Genomic DNA, 21,501 nt, shown 5'->3' with positions numbered 1-21,501 from the left:
GTCAGACGAAGTGAGTTGATGTACAAAATGTGGACCAGTCAGACGAAGTGAGTTGATGTACAAAATGTGGACCAGTCAGACGAAGTGAGTTGATGTACAAAATTTGGACCAGTCAGACGAAGTGAGTTGATGTACAAAATGTGGACCAGTCAGACGAAGTGAGTTGATGTACAAAATGTGGACCAGTCAGACGAAGTGAGTTGATGTACAAAATGTGGACCAGTCGGACGAAGTGAGTTGATGTACAAAATGTGGACCAGTCAGACGAAGTGAGTTGATGTACAAAATGTGGACCAGTCAGACGAAGTGAGTTGATGTACAAAATGTGGACCAGTCAGACGAAGTGAGTTGATGTACAAAATGTGGACCAGTCAGACGAAGTGAGTTGATGTACAAAATGTGGACCAGACAGGCGAAGTGAGTTGATGTACAAAATGTGGGCCAGTCAGACGAAGTGAGTTGATGTACAAAATGTGGACCAGTCAGACGAAGTGAGTTGATGTACAAAATGTGGACCAGTCAGACGAAGTGAGTTGATGTACAAAATGTGGACCAGACAGGCGAAGTGAGTTGATGTACAAAATGTGGACCAGACAGGCGAAGTGAGTTGATGTACAAAATGTGGACCAGACAGGCGAAGTGAGTTGATGTACAAAATGTGGACCAGACAGGCGAAGTGAGTTGATGTACAAAATGTGGACCAGACAGGCGAAGTGAGTTGATGTACAAAATGTGGACCAGTCAGACGAAGTGAGTTGATGTACAAAATGTGGACCAGACAGGCGAAGTGAGTTGATAGAAGCTTTTGTGTGTGGGACATTGAATGAGAACTGGGTAGCTAAGGTAAGTATCATAGAGCAATCAGGACGCAAAGTTAGTGGCTAGGAACTAAGACACCACGTAATAATTAGTACATTTAATCGAAAGCTAACGCCCCCCCCCCCAAAAAAAAAAAAAATAATGGATGAAAACTTCCACTAAAAAATATTTTTATTACCGAGCTTATATCAGCTCACTTTGCCTGTATGTATGGTCAAAATCCTTGTTGGGTAATTTCACCCATTTTCCATTTTAGCATGACTTTGTAGGCTACACTATCATATGCGCATCTACTTTAAACCTCACTCATATTTTTATTAATGTATTTTAATTAAATTATAAATTTAAAAAAAAATCTAATTTATTTTCAATTAATAACTAAACATTATTTTATTGCTCATGAAACTATAGAGAGGAACAAAAATTCCCCAATATGGAGATCGAACCATCGATATTCGCATTATTAGCGAATGAAATAAATGACGGATTTTTTTTTTCTACTAACTTTTAACTTCCCCCTTTTTATAAAACTTATATTAAGTCACTCTGTTTGTCTGTCTGTCTGGTAAAAGGTTTGTAGACATTATTTCTCCCACACCCTATCTCTGAAATTTTGAACTTATTTCTTTACCTAAATTTAAGAATCAATAAAAAAAAAAGTTAACCAATTAGTTAATTAACTATTGGTCATTAATTATTTTGTCTGGTATCTCGAAATAAGGAAAGAAATTGTACTTGAATGATATGGTGGTAAAAGTTTAATTCGTCCCTTTTATGATTTGCTTTACATTTTGAAACTAGTAATAGATAACTATAAAATCTTCTATTTTCATAAGCACTTCTCTGCTACTGCTGTCATTACATAGCGAAGAAGATAGTTGAGGAGGTTAGAATCCTTTTTTTCAATAAATGCATTTAAAAAGCGATCACGGTAATATTACCAAAATAAACTTTCTTTCTTTCCTCATCTCTTTCCCAAATGGTTCAGACAAGTGATAGGATCATAGCGTATTAAGAAAGCTAAGCTAAAAATTGGTAAAAATATAATTAATCTCACAGATTTATTATTGTTAGTCTAGATTCTAGATTTATTACATATTAAACTACATGACTGATCCTAACTAATTGATACAACTACACTTTGTATAAGCTTTGTTGTTGTTGTTTTTTTTAAAGTATTTTCTAGCATTTTCTCGTTAACATTTCCATCCATGAAGAAAGAGTAAGCTAATATTGTGACAACTCAAAATAAAAGTAAAGAATTCTTGTTTCAATAGTTCCGCTATCCCTAATGATTCAGCATTTACTTAATATCAATCGTGTGGTATGTCGTTCGGATGGTCTCGATGTTCCAGAGTTCACATCCTGCCCACTGCCAAAGCCCGTCGTCCTGCGTAAGGTTTGGGCCAGGATAAAACTATCTTCAAATCTGAAGGCACATCCGAAACACGTAAAATAAAGCAAAACAAGTTTGGGTTGAGATAACTCTTCTTTCCGTGGTTCACGTCTGCATTCAAACTAGTTTTAACATAGTTACTGTAAGGTCTGTGTTTCTAGTCTACATTTCGATCCTGTTTTACATCCCACCGGCCCATGCACGCACAATAAGATACACCAAATGACATGATTCCATTTCTGGTAATCCCAGACATAATTAGCAAATATGTTCTACTCTAGCGACGTCACCCGTGGCCCCCATTAGTTGAAGATGACAGTGTGATAATAGAGATTTTTCACTCATATAGACACCCTCGCCCTTCCTCCACTTAGCCACCCCCCGACGGCACGCCCCTACTTTAAAGGTGCTCTCATGTAGGTCCCATCCCTGACGAAATCAAACGACTACGAAAACCTAATCCCAAGTAGAAAAGGGCCAGGGTGGAGGTACCATGGAGAGGGGTGGATTCTGGGTGGAAGGGGTCACAGGCCTGACCGAAGCGCAGGCGCCAGCGCATGACATGGCAATCATAGCGAGTCCCGATAAAACTATCAAAACATTAATTGGTTTTCACTGAGAACTCGCTTTTGATCGATGCTCTCCCTTCGTGACGCCATTTTCTCAGCAAATACTCCTTTATGATTTCCGAACTCAGACCCCTTTGCTGGATGCGATAAAGTCCCTCAGATAGGAGGGGGGGTGAGGGAGAAGAGACAGAGAGGGAGAGAGGAAGCCCAAAGAGGACTAAGGGACGAAAACGAAAGAGCATTGTGGCACTTCTAAGAATACATGGAATCATTCTCTCTAGTGTCGCATGTTTAGATTCGGAGGGAAATTTCAAGGAAACGAAAGGAGGGAGGGGGGGAGTAAAAGGAATAGCATGATGGAGGGGAGGGTGATGATACACACACACACACAAAGTTTTTTAAGAGATCATTATTTTCTTGAAGATGTTAGGGGAAGTAAAAAAAGAAAAGAAAAACAATTTCGGAGTGGTTAGAAATCATTACAAGTTCAATAACTACTTCCTAACTAGTGGCACGGGTTATCTCCCGTAAGTAGATCTAACGACGTTATTTGGGCAATACGCTGTCTGAGGCAACATTTCCCTGTAGATGTAGCTCTAGTTTTAGGGCGAGTTAAATGTAACCCTATTTTTTCATCCAACAGAATGGGATACAGGAGCGATGAGAATTCCACTTCACACGCCATCCACAGAAAAAAAAAATCTCTATATATTTAAAAGCTCAGCAATTTAGTGATCCTTTTTTTTTACTACTGTGTGTGTGCGCATGCCACTGTACGCTCTAAAAGTCTGAATCGTTTTTTGTTTTAAACTGTTTATAAAAGAAACGGAACGAACGATTTCCGATGTCTGTAAAATAAAGTATTAGAAAGAGACTCTAGAACTTGAAGCAAACACTGGGACAGCCCCATTACATTGCAAAGTTTCTGGTGATGAGTTAAAAGTGCTGAGGATTTTGATCTCTGCATATATGGACGACAAGAGGCGCGTTGTCTGAGCGGCAAAGCGCTTGGCTGCTGAACCGGGGTCTGGGGTTCGAATTCAGGTGAATACTGGGATTTTTAATTTCAGGATCTTTGGGCGCCTCTGAGTCCAACCAGCTCAAATGGGTCGTTGTACTGGCTACTTGACACACTCGTTAATCTTAGGCCACAGAAAAAGTTGACCACGAGGTCTGAAAGCGGAACATTACTTTATATATATATATATGGACGACTTTTTTATATTATGTAGCTTAACCTTGAAAACGAAAAATTGACAAATCTTCTCACAGAATAATCAGCAAAAAAGATTATATTTAAAAATGAATTTAAAAAAAGACTAGGTAATGTAATGTAGTTTTATATCAAATGATTATTTGAAAGTATTGCTAATCATTTCTGTTGAAACAGGAATTAAGCAAGTCTCTTGGTATCGAAAAGGTGCAAAGTGGAATTCTGGGAAGTGACACTATTATTGAATAATACATGGAAGAGTTGGCTGGCGGTGTGGTAATGTTACCCTGAGGATGGCTTGACCCCCTGCACCCCGCCTACTGAATGCTTCATGTCACATCATATTCTATGTATAGGACAAGTCAGCTGTGCTGGGGCTGGTGTGTCTTGGGCAGGACACAAGAGTGGAAGCAGGAAATCTGCACACTCACTTATAATTTAACTTTTTAGTTTAGACTCCATGTTAGGGAGTGTGCGTGTGTGTTTCAGGTGTAACCATGAGGTAAAGGTGGGTGGATGGTTTGATTGTGTGGGCTGAACAGAATAAGATGTCACCACGAGGATGTCTGTTGTAGTTGAGGTTTGCGCGGTGGACTGTCGTTCGTACTTATCGATGGTCCCGGTTCAAACCCTGCCCGTACCCATCCCCCGTCGTCCTGCGGGAGGTTTGGACATGTAAAACAAACAAACCAATAGAGGTATCAAAATTGAAGAAGAAGAGAAAAAAAAAAGAGAGATAAAGGACGGAAAGATGTGCATTTTTAAAGTGAGCTTTTTTTTTTTTATAATTGTTTAAGCTATCATTTCAAAATTTATTTTGTTTCCGAAAAGTATCTGTCATTAGATCTTTTTTTTTTTTCAAAACCGTAATAAACAATTCAAACATTAATGGATGCGTGTTCAACATGTAGCTCTTTGTTAAATGTTGGCTTTAGAAATAGATGAACTTTTCATAATCTGCCCTTCAGACCTATAGTTTTAAAAGGGAAACTTTGTCGTGTGCGTAAACTTGTTATACAAATAATAATGAATGCTCCTGCAGTCCCAGCTAATTATGATGTACAACTATTTTTGTTTAATATTTTAAGAACATTTTTTTTATCTTGCTTTCTTGGCGTCCCATTCTATTAATGCATAATTAGCAGTGATTTAACTCTCCAGCTCTAGCACGGCTGCAGGCGAACTCGTAAATATTTTGTCCAACTCATTTTGAAACTCATCAAGCTTGTCTGGAGTCTAGAGTCATGATGAGCAGGCAGCGGAGGTCACAGTGAGGTGACATGTTTTGTTGGTCATAAGTGATAGGGGTCGTGAATGTGTATTGAAATTTCTCTTTTTTTTAAACACATCAGCTTGACTTTTATTATCAAATATTTACATCTCATTGTCAATAGATATAGATGAAATATAACAATCAGGAGGAGCATTGTTCAGTCTAGTAATGCTCCTGTAGTAAATACTTCGAAGTGTGTCTAAGCCACGACCTGGTCATGGAATACAAGAACAAAGTTATATATAATACCTACGTTACTTCAAAAAAGAAGATGATTACGTCCTACGCGTCATGCATTCAGTCATGCATATTAACCAATGACTTAAATTCTGCCAAGTCACTGGTTTTCCTGGCTAGCTCAGGCAACCCATTCCATGCTCTAATAGCAGTTATGAAGTTATGAGAGAGGAAGAAATCTTCAAATTGTTTGAAATTCAAACTCATTTAAACATGGAGGCAAGCCAGAAATAGAAAACGTTTTGGAGAATCCGGTGCACAGAATAAGGATGTTTTGATAAGAGACGTATTTTTTAAACGATATAATAATTTGTGTGCACTAGCACAGTAGAATTCCAATGTCTCGATTGTAGCTCAAAGTAAGTTGAACTATTTAGTTGGCAATAGTGATGACGTCATCCACATATTTTTTTTTTCTAATTATTTCAAAATCTCTACCTAGCTTCTCCTGATTCAGTTTCTGATGTATTTCTTTAGGTTTCATGGCATCGCCACAACATTTCTTTATATCGTTTTCTCTTCTTTTACTCTCTTGATGTCTTTGATTGCTTGACGAATGTCAACGAGATCTCAACACTTCGCTAGTATGGTGCTACTTTCATTGTGAAATTTCCAAATCACAATTCTATTTGGGATCTTGATTGGGTCACGTACATATTACACAACAATAAATTTACAAACCATAACTCCAATCATAAGACCTGCTTCCTAACGAGTTCACATTGATTGTGTAATGTCTACAACAGTGATTTTAAAACTTGTTTGGCTTTGAGCCCTAGACGTTTCCGACACGCATGTATGTAAGGCTGCTTAGTCGTGTGGCACGCGCTTTGAACTGATGTCTCAATGGCTCTAGTTCAAACACTGGCTGCCGCCATTCCTAAAGGTTTTTAGGCAAGAATCTTCAATTCTGAAGGAACAACCGAAACATGTAAAACCAATAAAACAATGTCACCGCAAAAAAAAAAAACTGGTCGATTCCAAATGGAACTGAGCATTGATGGCTTCATTATGCACCGTGGGTAGAGTTACTACGGTGGGGGGGGGGGGGAGAGGGGGGGGGTTAATATTGCATCGCGTCACTAGACGACTTTGGACATTGGGGCATCACTGGTCTTCAACGTGCTTGAAAATACTTCAATACAAGTAAGCCGAATGGAGCTATTAATGGAATGGACCTAAAAACAATATAATGGGCAGGACCTCAATACTCTACACAAAGATACACTGTCATCGTCTAATATATTCCCATGACCTCTTCTTCCAAGCGATGATATGTAATCTGCCGATTAATTAACGCCAGAGTCAAGCCTTTACCGAAGACATTCAGATGTAATAGAATTCATAGAAAAAAAGGCACAAGAAGATGGTGATTGAATACATATCTCGGTATTTATATCGCAATGTATCTAAATATCTTCAGGCATTGATTGATTCTATGACCCGAGAGCAAAGACCGGAGGTAGGGGAGGGACAGCGCTGGGGCTAGGGAACAGTTTGATGCAGCTCTGTCATAGCTCGTAATTACCGGACGCCGGACCACGTTGACGCTAATAAACGCGGGGCCGCATCGATGCAAGTGAAAAAGAATGATACAACGAAGAATACGGGGAAGATGGAGAGCTACACTTTCACTCCGCCCCTGCCCCAGTCCATAGATGACGCTCTCTTTCTATACTCATCCACGCATATATCCGCACCTTATACCCCCCCCCCTTCCCTTCCCAGACAGCATTTATGTTTCTTTTTTATTTTATTTCTCAAATCTGATAATTTTTAAGGAAGTGGAAAGGAAAATGATAGCTTATGTGAAATGAATGCATCTTTCTCGGGTTTGGGCGAGTTTCCGTGTGTGTGGTGGGTGGGGAGGTACGAGGGGAACGGCTTTATCGTCTGGGTGGGGGGGGGGTCAGTACATAGAACCGTGCCCCGTTGTGAGGGGGGGGGGATAGGAGGGGAACGGCTGTGTCGTCTGGGTGGGGGGTCAGTACATAGAACCGTGAGTGGGGGGAAGGGGTGATGAGCAATATCTGATATCGATAGGGGCGCTAGTTTAGTCACCAGGATTAATTTTCCTTGTTGGTATGAAAACAAATTGTGCAACGTGATCCGAGAATGGGTGTGGGAGTAAAAACGTGTTCAAACTTTTGACCTGGCAGACAGAGTGACCTGGCCAAAGCTTTGTACGAAAAATCAAATGAGCCTAAACCAAAAATAATCAAGTGATATATCTTTTAAAATATCATTTTATACTTTACATTCGTTTATATAATGATGAATTATATATTCATATTTTTAGTTTATAATTTTGTGACTATTCTAATTAAGTACGCCAGACGACTCCAGGATACAAGTGTAATGAATTGTTTTTACAACCCACTCTGTCTGTCTGATGAAAAGTTTGTAATTCAGATTATACCACCACTTCAGTCAAGTACAATTTCTTTCTCTTGTTCCAGACAAAATAATTTATGAACAAAAGTTAATTAACTAATTGTTTATTTTTTATATTGATTCTTGTGTTGTCAGGTAATAGAAATAATTGTGCAAAATTTCAGCTTCATCCGAGATTGGGTGTGGGAGACATAATGTCAAAATTTTTACTAGACAGACACAGGCAGACAGAGTGAGCTGGTATGAACTTTGTAAAAATATGTGTAATTGCACAGATTATGTATTGTTAGTCAAGATCTATTACACATTTAACTACACGACTGATCCAAAGTAATTCTTTATGTTTTTTCTTGTTCTATTTATTCATTGTATGTGCCGCTCTTCAAAAAGTGAGAATCACAACTAAAGAGAATCACAACTAAAGAGCATCACAACTACAGAGAATCACAACTAAAGAGAATCACAACTAAAGAGAATCACAGCTAAAGAGAATCACAACTAAAGAGAATCAACAACTCACAATAAATAAATGTAATGTACAAAACTGATAGCATCAAGGTCTTCTTACTTCCCCTGCACCCCCCTTTGATCTGCCTGACAACAGCTGTTTAACTCACCGTGTACCACCAGCGTGACTGACCTAACCTGGAGGGGGTCGGTGTTGATTTGACACATGTACAGGCCGGAGTCCACTGTCTCTATCTTCCGGATGTGTAGGTTCCACTCTTTGACGAAAGGTCTCTCCAGGCTGACTCTTTCGTCAGACACGATACGTCTGTCTTCTAAGGTCAAGATCTTTGCACCTCTCATCCACACCACCTAAGACAGAAACACAAAATGAGAATAATTTGCTCTAAGATTCCACGATATTGCTTTCAGTCACATTCCCTGGCAAGTAGACAATCAATTTAAATAAGTCAAACATTGTCATACCTATGTCTCCATATAACGTAGCCATCGAGGTCTGCTCCTAGATCTCCTAACTTTTTTTTTACATTGGCCCTCCGTATCATAAACCCCATAAGTAAAAGATCAGGCTGAAATTACTCCCTTAGATCAGGTGAAAGAACGCAGGCAGAGTTTTAAGGTCACCTTGTCCCCGTTCAAGGATAGACCGCCGCACACGAACACTTCTCTCTCTCTCTCTTTCTTTCTCAGATTTAAAACGCGACATCCACAGAGACTGTGGTTTATTGTCTCATCGTCCTCGATGCAGTGGCGGCACCGGGTGTCTTAGTGTTCTAGAAACTGTCTGAAGTAAGCACCAACTGGACAGTGACCGACTTGGAACTGGACTAGGACGGCCTGCTCCGCACGATTTAGTAGCCACCACGTATCCTTTCGGCCTGGTCTACTCAACTGCCTATAGAGCTCACCGCCCTTCTCCGAAGCTTTTTGGCCTTTCTCCACCCGCACACCATAAAACTAAGTCTCAACCGGCTGGTGTGACTGCTTGACGTAGTTCTTGTGTATGTTACCAAGACCACTGAATATAGTTGTAAACACGTGACTTTATTCATAAGCACGCTGCGTGAAATTAAAAAAAAAAAAAAGAACAACTTCTAATTCTCTGTAATTCTCTGTTTATTCTTGTTTAAATTCTTAAAAAAAGGCAGTTTTCAATGTTTACAAAAGCTCAACACTGTTATTTGAAACAGATTTATCACAAAAGGAAAAAAAAATTGAACATAGTGCCTGTCACTTGCTCCTTTGTTCTCCATTCATACATTTATTATGGCGTTCTTTTTGATGTCTATAATTACAACAGTTAAATTGACATTACGTTCTTGTATCAATAATATCCTGTAACATGTTTCCAATAATCCGTTCTTCCTAGATATCAAGAGTCCATCTTATTTCAACTGATTGATGACTTCCGAATGGAACGAAAGCTTAATTTTTCCCCATGCGGAGACAACCACATTAATAAAATTTGGTTTAATCCGATTGCCCCCCGTTAGCGTCCGTAGATATTCCCGTCCTATCGCATGATTTTTCTATCCCGCCACTGGCCGATCTTCCGATATGCAAATTTATGACGTATTCGTCCAGATCGTCCCAGGATGCTCTTCTTCTAACTGGCTTTGTTTATTTATGTTCTTGTATTATTATTTCAAGTCGGACGAACAGATAAATAGAGAAATGTATTAATATACAAAAAAAAAAAATAGGAAGAAAAAAGATTGGGGGGGGGGGGAGATGAAGAAAAATAAATACGGAATATTCTATCAGAACAGATTCAATTGAACCATATCTATACATAACCTAGACAGGCAGACAGGAGAGAGAGAGAGAGAGAGAGAGAGAGAGAGGCAGAGCGCTGATGTATAAAAGAGAATAAATATTTGTTTGCATCAAAAATGAATACTTCTCTGGCACAGTTAGGATTCTCACCACTAAAAAGGAAAAAAAAATTAACGTAGTCTGTGGTATCAACTTTAACTTTATGAACTTTAGCATTGTCTTCGCTAAACCTATCTTTAGGTACCTCTATTGGGGATTTGCACTCTAATTACAGTCATCTGCTCTTTGTTTACGCTTTGATTGATAAACAATAAAATGCATCAAGAGAGAGAAAGGGCAATAAAGATAAAACGATATGAAGACGTGGCGAAATAAAGGAACTTACAGAAAAAGAAAGAAAATGAAAAGCGGTAGAGAGATTGTTAGACAAAGTCAGGGACGCCATACTAAAGGATTACTGCTGCCAACTCAGTAGTACACATTATTTGTGAGGCGAATTCTCAAGAAATTATTATTTATTTCAAATCATTTTTCTGTCCAAACAGCAGAGTGGCAACTCCTCTTTACGCTACTGCATCCCAGGGAACTACTTCCGCCGGTACATCTTGGCTTCAATGACGCCGAAGAAGATGTCAGAAATAAATCATTTTCAGCGGGCTCAGAAAGAAAAGCCACCCGCAACTTATTCATGTCACTGAAGGGATCTCATTTTCTTCTTACAGATTAATTGCATTGCAATAAGGATATTTTCATGGTCATTTCAAGGTCACTGCTGTGAATGCTTAGATTGTGAATTTGTGTGTGATGCCGGCGCCTTCTATATGTCACGGAGGTCACGGTGATGCCATGAGATGAGTACGACTGATCCACAGGGGCGCCATCCAGTTTATATTACAATACTCTCTCCTATACATCTGTATTACAATGCTTATAATACTTCTATTAACCCTTTCCGTCTGTAGGTTTGGATATTTTCTTGTACATGTTTGTTCTCCCACTTCTCATTCTCAGATAAAGTTGAACTTGTGTACAATGATCCATTGTCAATGACAAATCATGACTCAATTTAAAAAAAAATTCGTTATTCAATTAGCGGTAATTAATTTTGTTTTACATAGAAAAAGTGGAGATAATATATTGAAAGATATGACAGCTATTTAACGGTGCTCTCCCTTCACTCACTATAAGCATTGTTTTGCTTGTTTTATATACTATTGTTGTAAATCTCTGGCGTGCTATTCAATGAAATGGAATCAGAGAACACGGACATGTTTATTGACAAGGAGCATGGATGAGATGATAGGACAACAGACATCAAGAGTAAGTCATGGCTCCTCGAGTCTTCTCATTCAGAAGAATCTGACGTTACATCAGGAAGAAATGCTACCACAAAACACCAGGAGGAATCTCTTTCACTGCACGGGTACGACTTTCCAGTAGACCTTATTATACAATGTTCTTTAAATGTACTGTACTTTTTAATGAATTTCATGTTGGTTTAACTCTGTCCCCTCGCGTTCTGTTTAGGACTGAGCCAAGACTTGCTTGTTGATAGAGAAACTTCCTTTCGTCCAGACACAGCAAGAAGTAATGGACCTCATTCACCAATCGTAAACAAACAACATTTAGTCACGTGATAATATTGATAAAACAATTAAAAAAACGTATCACGTGATAGCCTTTATGGATTAAATATTTTGTATAGAAGACATAGAGAACCACGTGGCTTAATGTTGTTTGTTTACGATTGGTGAATGAGGTCTATTAGAGTCTAGCTTTCAGCAACAAGAGGAAAGAGGCGTCTTCCGTCCTGCCTGGTTACTTTAGGGAAGTCGTCGTGCACCATCAACAAAGATGGTGTTAGTGTTCTACGACGGAGGTAGCTGAGACGTGGACTGGAATCGAACCTGAGGCTGACAGTCGCTGCTTTGTGTTCGTGGTGATAATCTTCACAGCATTACTTAGTATACATAATAAAAAATGGCAAAGTTTTCGATTCCTAAGACTAAGGGTAAGTACAATGCTTCACATAACTACGCAAACCCAGGTGCAAATAATTTTATAAATAAACATTATTCATCTAACCTTGTTGTTCCGTCGGATTGCCTATCTTACATTTACAACACTATTTTATAAGTGGGGCGTGTGGATGAGAGGCTTAAACTACTTGGCTACCTATCATGTGGGGGTCGAGTTCGACACCTGAATCGAGCAGAGTTGTATTTACTGAGCACCTATAGGCAGCACGGAAAGCCTCCTTCTGGATACCCCCCCCCCCCTTTTTTTCCCTACTGGTACACAAAAGAGATTGGATCACAGCGCTCTGAGTATGCTTTAAAAGCTTTTTTTTATTTCAAAAGTCACTTACCGAGTTTTGTGACTAGGTTTTAATAGTAAATTGAACAAATAAGTTAAGGTAGGCTTTGCCGAATATACATAGCATCGAAACCTGTGACGTGGCAACGACCTATTGACTCCAATGCCCATAGGTTACGATGTCGAATATTATTTATTTCAAATCTAAACAGCAGAGTGCCAACTTCTCTTCACGCTATGTTGTATCCCAGAGAACCACTTCCGCCGGTACACCTTGGTTTCAATGATGTCGAGGCCGTGTTTAGGGCTACTATAATGATGATTCTTACTCAATGTCTGCATATCATTAATATTACAAATGCTTTTTTAATGAAAGCCTAGTAACCTGTTTAAAAATGTAGCAATTAGAAAGGTTTTATGTACAAATAATCTTGTACTTCAACAAGCACAAACTATGTGATGTAATCTATGGCTATCACGGGAGATCTCTGAGCTTTCTTAAGTTAAAAAGTGACACATGCTGCGGTTTAAAGTACACACGCTCATGTACACATAAATATATGAGCACACCCAAACACACTTTGACAGATCTCATTTTTGTACCAGAGTTAATTCTCAAGTCTGAATCCTGAGCCCACAGAGAGTCCAAATAAAAAGTGGGGGTGCGGAGAAAGTTTATCACGAAGCGATGAGTGATGACTGTAAGAGATACTAACCACAGAGGTCCGGGGATGAGCACTGGATCAGTCTGAAACTAGTTGGATGTACTCTCTCACGTTTTAAACTCGATTCTCACATTTTTAACTTTGATTCTGACATTTTTAACTTTGATTCTCACATTTTTAACTTTGATTCTCACATTTTTAACTTTGATTCTCACATTTTTAACTTTGATTCTCACATTTTTAACTTTGATTCTCACATTTTTAACTTTGATTCTCACATTTTTAACTTTGATTCTGACATTTTTAACTTTGATTCTCACATTTTTAACTTTGATTCTCACATTTTTAACTTTGATTCTCACATTTTTAACTTTGATTCTCACATTTTTAACTTTGATTCTCACATTTTTAACTTTGATTCTCACATTTTTAACTTTGATTCTCACCATTTTTAACTTTGATTCTCACAATGCTCCCTACGTACACTAAAAACATTTGTGTAAATAAAAAATAATTATATATTATTATATTTATCTTAGCGTATATTTTACAGATGTTATTTTTTTATATTTTAAAATAATTTAACTAATTTACAAGAATAATCTTATTTTATAAATTACAGAATAATAGAAGCTTTACAGACATCCAAACTATACAATATTAATTTATTTGGAAAAAAGATCCATTAAGACCAATTAGCTTTCCAAAAATTAATTTTGTTAGTTAACGATTTTAAGAAAAAATGTTGCTTCTACAATATTCTCATATAATCTTATTGTTTGTATCTCAAAGTCCTCCTGGAGTCTGACCATTGAATATCATGCAGGCTGACAGCGATGGAAATATTTCGTGCTTACTTTCGGCATGCGGACTCACGGACAAGTCCTTGAAATACTGGACAACAAGTGTTCTTTTGTTCTGACCAGTCTGTCATACCGAATATTAGGATGAATTTTTATCTCTCTATATCCTCTCTCTTCTCTATCTCTCTCTCTCTCTCTCTCTCTCTCTCTCTTATTTCCCCACATTTAAGTATTTCTGATAATGTGCTTTTCCGCCTCTCGCTAGGATACTTATGGAAGGGAGAGCACTAATCGCTGGGTTGAAAAGAAAAATACATGTCCCAGAGGAGTTATCGTTATTTGTTACAGAAATAATGAACGCTGGAGGTTTTGTAAGTTATTAATATTTGAATGATAGTAAATGGAATCATCAGTACCGGGAAGTAAATGTTACATGATCTACAGGAAAGTAAGTTAGTGTTGAGGAATCTCCTGGAAAATTAGTTAGTGTTGTAGGATCTGTAGAAAAGCTTAATTGTGTTGCATGGTCTGGACTCTGGAGCAACTAGATCTAAGGCCTAAGGGGTACTGGAGATGCAAAACTAGCAACAAAACAAATAATTTGTTGTATATAGGTAAGCTATTGATACAGCATCTGCATAGAGGCAAGTTTGTAATCTACAGCGAAATAGTGTAAAAGATGTATGACAGTATTTGTAGGAATGTAAGCTAGTGTTACGGTATTTGTAGGAATGTAAGCTAGTGCTACAGTATTTGTAGGAATGTAAGCCAGTGTTACGGTATTTGTAGGAATGTAAGCTAGTGTTACAGTATTTGTAGGAATGTAAGCCAGTGTTACGGTATTTGTAGGAATGTAAGCTAGTGCTACAGTATTTGTAGGAATGTAAGCCAGTGTTACGGTATTTGTAGGAATGTAAGCTAGTGTTACAGTATTTGTAGGAATGTAAGCCAGTGTTACGGTATTTGTAGGAATGTAAACTAGTGCTACAGTATTTGTAATAATGTAAGCCAGTGTTACGGTATTTGTAGGAATGTAAGCTAGTGCTACAGTATTTGTAGGAATGTAAGCTAGTGTTACAGTATTTGTAGGAATGTAAGCTAGTGTTACAGTATTTGTAGGAATGTAAGCCAGTGTTACGGTATTTGTAGGAATGTAAGCCAGTGCTACAGTATTTGTAGGAATGTAAGCTAGTGTTACAGTATTTGTAGGAATGTAAGCTAGTGTTACAGTATTTGTAGGAATGCAAGCTAGTGTTACGGTATTTGTAGGAATGTAAGCTAGTGTTACAGTATTTGTAATAATGTAAGCCAGTGTTACAGTATTTGTATAAATGTAAGCTAGTGTTACGGTATTTGTAGGAATGTAAGCCAGTGCTACAGTATTTGTAGGAATGTAAGCTAGTGTTACAGTATTTGTAGGAATGTAAGCTAATGTTACAGTATTTGTAGGAATGCAAGCTAGTGTTACGGTATTTGTAGGAATGTAAGCTAGTGTTACAGTATTTGTAATAATGTAAGCTAATGTTACAGTATTTGTAGAAATGTAAGCCAGTGTTACAGTATTTGTAGGAATGTAAACTAGTGTTACGGTATTTGTAGGAATGTAATCTAGTGTTACAGTATTTGTAGGAATGTAAGCCAGTGTTACAGTAATTGGCCATGAGCAGACCAGTAAGATGGTTTAGCAGCTTGCTTTAAGTTACAATGTGCTACAATAATGAAATACAATTGTGAATGATGTAAAACTAATATTAACGATAATTCAAAGTAAAATTTAATCATGGCACATTAGATAAAAATAAAAATTATACTCTGATTTTAATCAAACAATCAATCAATGAACTATCTACTCATTAACTTAAGTATTTATAAAGTCGGTCATTTACTTCGATTGGCCTATACTTGTTTTTTTTTTTTAATATTTAAATAAAATGTTCGAGGCTCAATTCGCTTTGGGAAGTATAGGTCTAACTTGATTGGCTCAATTCCTCTTTTTGGAGAGAGCCTATCATGAAACTATTGCTTTCCAAAACGAAGTTTCTCCGTTGTGGATACCGAACGTTTGGTCATGCCGCAGTGGACAGGGGGGACACGTTCTAACGCACCAAAGGGACCTGGCACAGCTCCTTAATACGCAAGTCCAGAGACACTGCTGGGACATAAGATATTAACGAGGAAATAGCCACTGGTCAGCAGCTTAGAGATTGCTGTCAGAGCTATCACACTCGCGTATTCCCCTTCCCTTTCCAAACCGCTTACTCCCAGCGTCCTTTGCGCCGTTTAACGTTGAAGCTGTGGAATCCCATAGGACGTCTCGCCCTTGTTCTCTCCCTTAAGCGCCCCGCTTCTTCGCCCTTATTAAAGTTCGGCCGTCGTGTCTTCAGCGCCACTCCATCCCCTTTTTTTTTTCAGACACCCAAGGTGCTGACATCCCGTCCCTCCCCTCCCCGATGTGACTGAACTCAACATACCATTAGCATTTATGACAAATTCTCACGGGATTAGCTCCCTTTGAGAAAAAAAAAATAAAGACAGAAAAAAAAAGAAGGAAATATTGAAATATTGGGAGAAGAAAATGGCGAAATATCTTGCAATTCTATTTTCCGTGGAACTCGACAGACGTAATTAGCATCCTGGCTGTCTTCGGTAACACTGTAAGAAACTCGCAGGACAAGTGATTCCAGTCCCGCACGCAGGGGACATAACCGCGATAGATTTCATTTACTGTTCTCTGTTCTTTGAATATATTCAGCGTCTCGCAACCGGAAGTGGGTGTGAGTTAAGATGGCCGTGGCCGCTTTCTGATATGTATAAACAACCATCTTGATTGAACAAAAACACATTTACGCTGGCTGCGTCAATAGCTTGGTGGACTTCAAATATCAAAATAAATATTGAAACAAAGTCATGTTAGGTCACGATAATGGGGGACGTCTCCACTGGACGCTGATTGAAGATTAAGCTAAGACTTTACCCTGAGGTCACTGTGTAAACATATACTTCCTGCTCCATTCAGCTCATTATTTATTATTAGGTTTATGCATGCCTTTAGCACAAAGAGTTTATTTACAAACCATTGCATAGCTTACGAGTTGTTGTTTTTTTAAAGCAATCTCGTTTAGACAGCTGCATAACATTTTGGGTTAGAGAGTAAACAAGTCTCAATCATCGCGTTAGCTGCTGACGTGATGGCTTGAACATGGCTAGATACGTGCACCGACAAGATTCTCGAAAGAATTAAACAACCAAATTTTAATCAAACTCGCACATTGAAAATAAAATAAATAAAAGACTTGCTGCATCAGTAAGCTAGAATGACCTTTCAAAGCAAGCATTATTTTTGAGCACACGAAGAAGTTATTAATAGGAAGGCCTTGACCTAATGAGCTCACATTGAGAAGTTCTAGTATTCTGCACTGTAGGCTCGTCTTCTCTTTCTATCTTGGAAGTTCGATTCTGAAGTTTTGTTTCTTTCAATTGTCCTTAGACTTTGTCAACAGTTACAGACTCTCTAAGTATCTCCACGTGACAATGAATGGAAATTCAAGTTTGCCTGTTCTTGTAGACAACCAACGAGAATTTAGCATATCCAGCTCAACGATGTTGTCATGTGTCCAGCACTACAATGCTTTCATCTAACCAGCACTACAAGGTTTCATGTGTCCAGCACTACAATGCTTTCATCTAACCAGCACTACAAGGTTTCATGTGTCCAGCACTACAAGGTTTCATGTGTCCAGCACTACAAGGTTTTATGTGTCCAGCATTACAGGGTTTCTTGTGTCCAGCACTACAAAACGTCTTACGTCCAGCACTAAAAGGTTTTTATGTGAAGCTGTCATGTGTCAAGAACTATGAGGGTTCTCATGTGTCCAGCAATACAATGTTGTCATGTGTCCATCACTTCAAGAGATTCTACAACAAGCCAACAAAATGTTAGTTACTTTAGAGCAGGGGTTCTCAACCTGTGGGTCGCGACCCCCTTGGGGGTCGATTGACGATTTGCCAGGGGTCGCCTAAGACCATCGAAAATATGGATTGTTTTTGTCTATTCTTCTATTGCTATGTGGGTGGGGGTCGCAGAAGAGTGGGGGATTGTAAAAAAGGGGTCGCCGAACTTAAAAGGTTGAGAACCGCTGCTTTAAAGCCTTGGCCGGGGGTGGGGGGAAGACATAAAAACCTGAAATCCCGAATCAAAATAAAAAGCATACACCGGACACTAGGCCATTATACCTCAACAGTCAAATGCATTGATGGAAACATAAGACACGCTCATACAGATGTTAATGCACGAACTAAAGCAAAAAGTTTTATGACATTTAATAAACAAAATTAAAAAAAAATAATAACAAAAGCACCATTAAACTAAGTTCTATAATGTAACAATATGGCATACCTTCCCTGACTGGCCTAGGAAAAAAATTGCAAAATATTCTGAAAATGATTTTTCTTGAGTGTACGCTTAATGTGACCGAGACTTGGAAGTCTGATATAACGTGTTTGTCTGTGTTAATATTCTTGTATTTCTAACAGGTCGATTCTTGCATGCTCGATATGTTTAGTAGAAATAAAATACAACTGAACTAAAACATACACACATCTATGTACGCTACATTGATGATTGGATTAAACATCGCATGTCTTATCAAAGATTCATAACTTCATGCTTTCTTTCTTTTTATTTTAATCCGCCTTTTAATTTATTTGGCCGTGGAATGGGCGAGTAAATCTTTTTTCATTTCCAAGCTTTCTTAACACAGGGTTATCTTTCCATGGCTTTACTTAAAATGCCTTCCCAGATAGCAGTGTTTCTCATATTTCGTATTTATTAGGGACCACCGATATTGCTTGGTTATTACAAGATGGGAGTTGTAAATCTAACGATAGAATCATTGATCTTAAGATGTGATAAAACGAAAAACACAAGACATTTTGATATGACAAAGTAACAAACTATGTCCAATATGTGTATTCTTACTTGACGACTTGTGTCCTTTTCAATTTTTAGCTTCCAACGAAAGGGGAAAAGCCGCTATTAGTTTTGTGTGGTCTGTCTGTCAGCAGTAGCGGCCTTAAGGGCTGGCAAGTGGGGCAACCGCCTTAGGGGGCCCCGCGATCGGAGATTCCATTTTCATCGTCATCCTCGAAAACCAGTTCTCATAAACTAGGATATTTGATACGACATGATTTGATATGATACCAATTACTATGTAAGCACTTAGCTTGATATTTTGGTTCAGTCTCGGTAAAGACAACAACTTATGACCTGACGATTCTAAGAGGCTATACAAATAAAAACGCGGGAGCATTTTTCGTCATTAATTTTGTTTTAAAACCCTTCCGTGAAAGTCAATGAACTACTGTAGCTCCTATCTCACACTTTGTTCTTATACTAAAGACTAAAAGACAGAGTATTGTGTTTGCATTGTAATATGTTTGGCACGATAGGTACTGGAGGCTACTTAGCAAACAAAGGCTACTGTGACTGGAAGCATCTTGGGCAGTACGATGTTCTTGTGAATCACGTCCAGTGTGTATCAGCGTGGTTGGATTGAGCTCTGTCGACGTGGTTGGATTGAGCTCTGTCGACGTGGTTGGATTTAGCTCTGTCCTCTGGTAGCACAATGGATAACAGGATGCTAGAACAAATTACATAAGAAAAAATGCATTTGCGCAAAGTCTTAACAACAAGCATTTCGTAGAAATACAGATAAACTTTATTCACCAAACAACGGTAATTTTAGGCTTGGTTGAGATGCTGGCCAAAGTCTAATCAACCATCTTCGACTAATTAAGAACTCCGAGGCTCACGACCATTACTTCGGGCATGGGATTCAAAATGAACTTATGGACCTGATGGCATCAGAAGTAATAGAGAAAGTTATTAATGAAATCAATCAAGGAGCAGTTGTCCCTTCTATTGCGTTTTGTGGACGTATCAGATACAGACGTTACGGTGGAGAACAGTTCATCGAATTTCTAGATGTTGACAACTCAACAGGAAAGTGTTTGTCAGAGGCTCTTCTCACCGTGCTGGAGAACCTTGGTCTAGACATCGCTTATTGTTGTAGCCAAGGATATGACAGTGAAGGGAAAGCACCAAGGCGTTAAAGACGCACATTATTCGCATTAACAGGCAATCCTTTTACACTCCGTAAGCCGCCATAATCTGAAATTTGTGTTAGGAGACGTGGCTAAATGCAACTCTCAAGCTGTGACGTTTTTTGATTTCATACAGAGAATCTATAAAGGTTTTGCTGCTTCATCTGAAAAGTGAAACATTTTGGAAGAAGTCGAGCCTGTCATAACAACAAAATCACTGACATAAACACAGTGGGAGTGCTACCTAGAAAGTTATAAAGCGCTACACTATCAAACGAAATAATTCAGAGAGGTGCTTTTGACTGTCGCTGACACAGCAAATGATCCACTGATGAAAAGTATCTTACCTTATCTTATGAAATACAGACGTTACTTCAAAAAAGAAGGTGATTACGCCCTACTCGTCATGCATCTAGTCATGCATGTTAACAAATGACTTAAATTCTGCCAAGTCACTGGTTTTCCTGGCTAGCTCAGGCAACCCATTCCATGCTCTAATAGCACTAGGGAAAAAGGAGCATTTGTACACATTTGTCCTAGCATATGGAATGTCTAGCGAACTTTGAACAGGGAAGCTTTAAGTTTGTATCCGTTTAATCATCTTTCATTTTTGTTCAACGCAGATCTAGACAAAATCAAAAGTAAAGAAAAGGAATAAAACCAAATTAAGATTTTTTGTCGAGATCGTTGAATATGAAGTCTTCAGCATCTGAAGTACTATTTTATGACGACTATCTTCTGTTAAAATAAGATAAGATCTATATCGACATGAATTATAGATCAAAAACTAAAAATCCAACAAATCTTCACGGTAAATATGAGGTCCTTTAAATCAAGATCTATACTTTTTTCTTTTGTAATAATTCAGTCCGTTTGGGGGGAGGGGGCTAGTTTTATTTAGTTATTTTTTTTAATCTGAAATTTCAGTCATTTATTTCTTAACATGGATCTACACCAGGAAAAACTTAGCAAGTTTCGAAATCTGTTACGGACTAAAAAAAAAAGCTACATAGAGCAAGGTTATTACAGCTTAAACCTCCCAGATAAAGACGGCGGGGCATGACGGCGGGCAGGGTTCGAAACCCGGGACCATTGAGACGACAGTCTAGAGCGCACCAGATAATGTGTCAATATAGTATTAACCCAGGGGGGGGGGGAGGAGAAAAGTGTTACTACTATTCACGGGAAACGGGAAAAATTAGGCCGTTCCCAATGAACGTAACAGTTACTAGAATTTACGGATCAAAAGTATATTTGGGAAGCGACAAAATGAGGGTTGTTTCATTAAATTTTTTAAAAAAAAAGGACTATGTGTCTGCTAGATAACTATGTGGGAGAATAGAAAGCTGCGAAGTATGCAATTTAAAAAAAAGGTAGGTGAAGGTACCTACCGTTGTATTGAAAGTGGATAAGAAAAAAAAAAGGCTTACTGGTCAAAATAAACAGTAAATACACTGGTAACACATTATT

General features: G+C 38.4%; 1 protein-coding gene across 3 annotated transcripts in view; it reads right to left on the bottom strand.

Annotated features, from left to right (window-relative positions):
- Positions 1 to 21,501, bottom strand: part of LOC106065110 (lachesin-like) — a 150,276-nt gene that overhangs the window by 19,343 nt on the left and 109,432 nt on the right. For all 3 annotated transcript variants that reach the window (XM_056025081.1, XM_056025067.1, XM_056025074.1), the window contains exon 4: positions 8,519 to 8,720. In XM_056025081.1, the coding sequence (XP_055881056.1) occupies positions 8,519 to 8,720 (202 nt within the window). The remainder of the gene's footprint in view (positions 1 to 8,518; positions 8,721 to 21,501) is intronic.

Source organism: Biomphalaria glabrata, chromosome 1 (assembly GCF_947242115.1).
Source record: "Biomphalaria glabrata chromosome 1, xgBioGlab47.1, whole genome shotgun sequence".
Taxonomy (NCBI): domain Eukaryota; kingdom Metazoa; phylum Mollusca; class Gastropoda; family Planorbidae; genus Biomphalaria; species Biomphalaria glabrata.
This window is presented reverse-complemented; position numbering and strand designations above follow the sequence as displayed.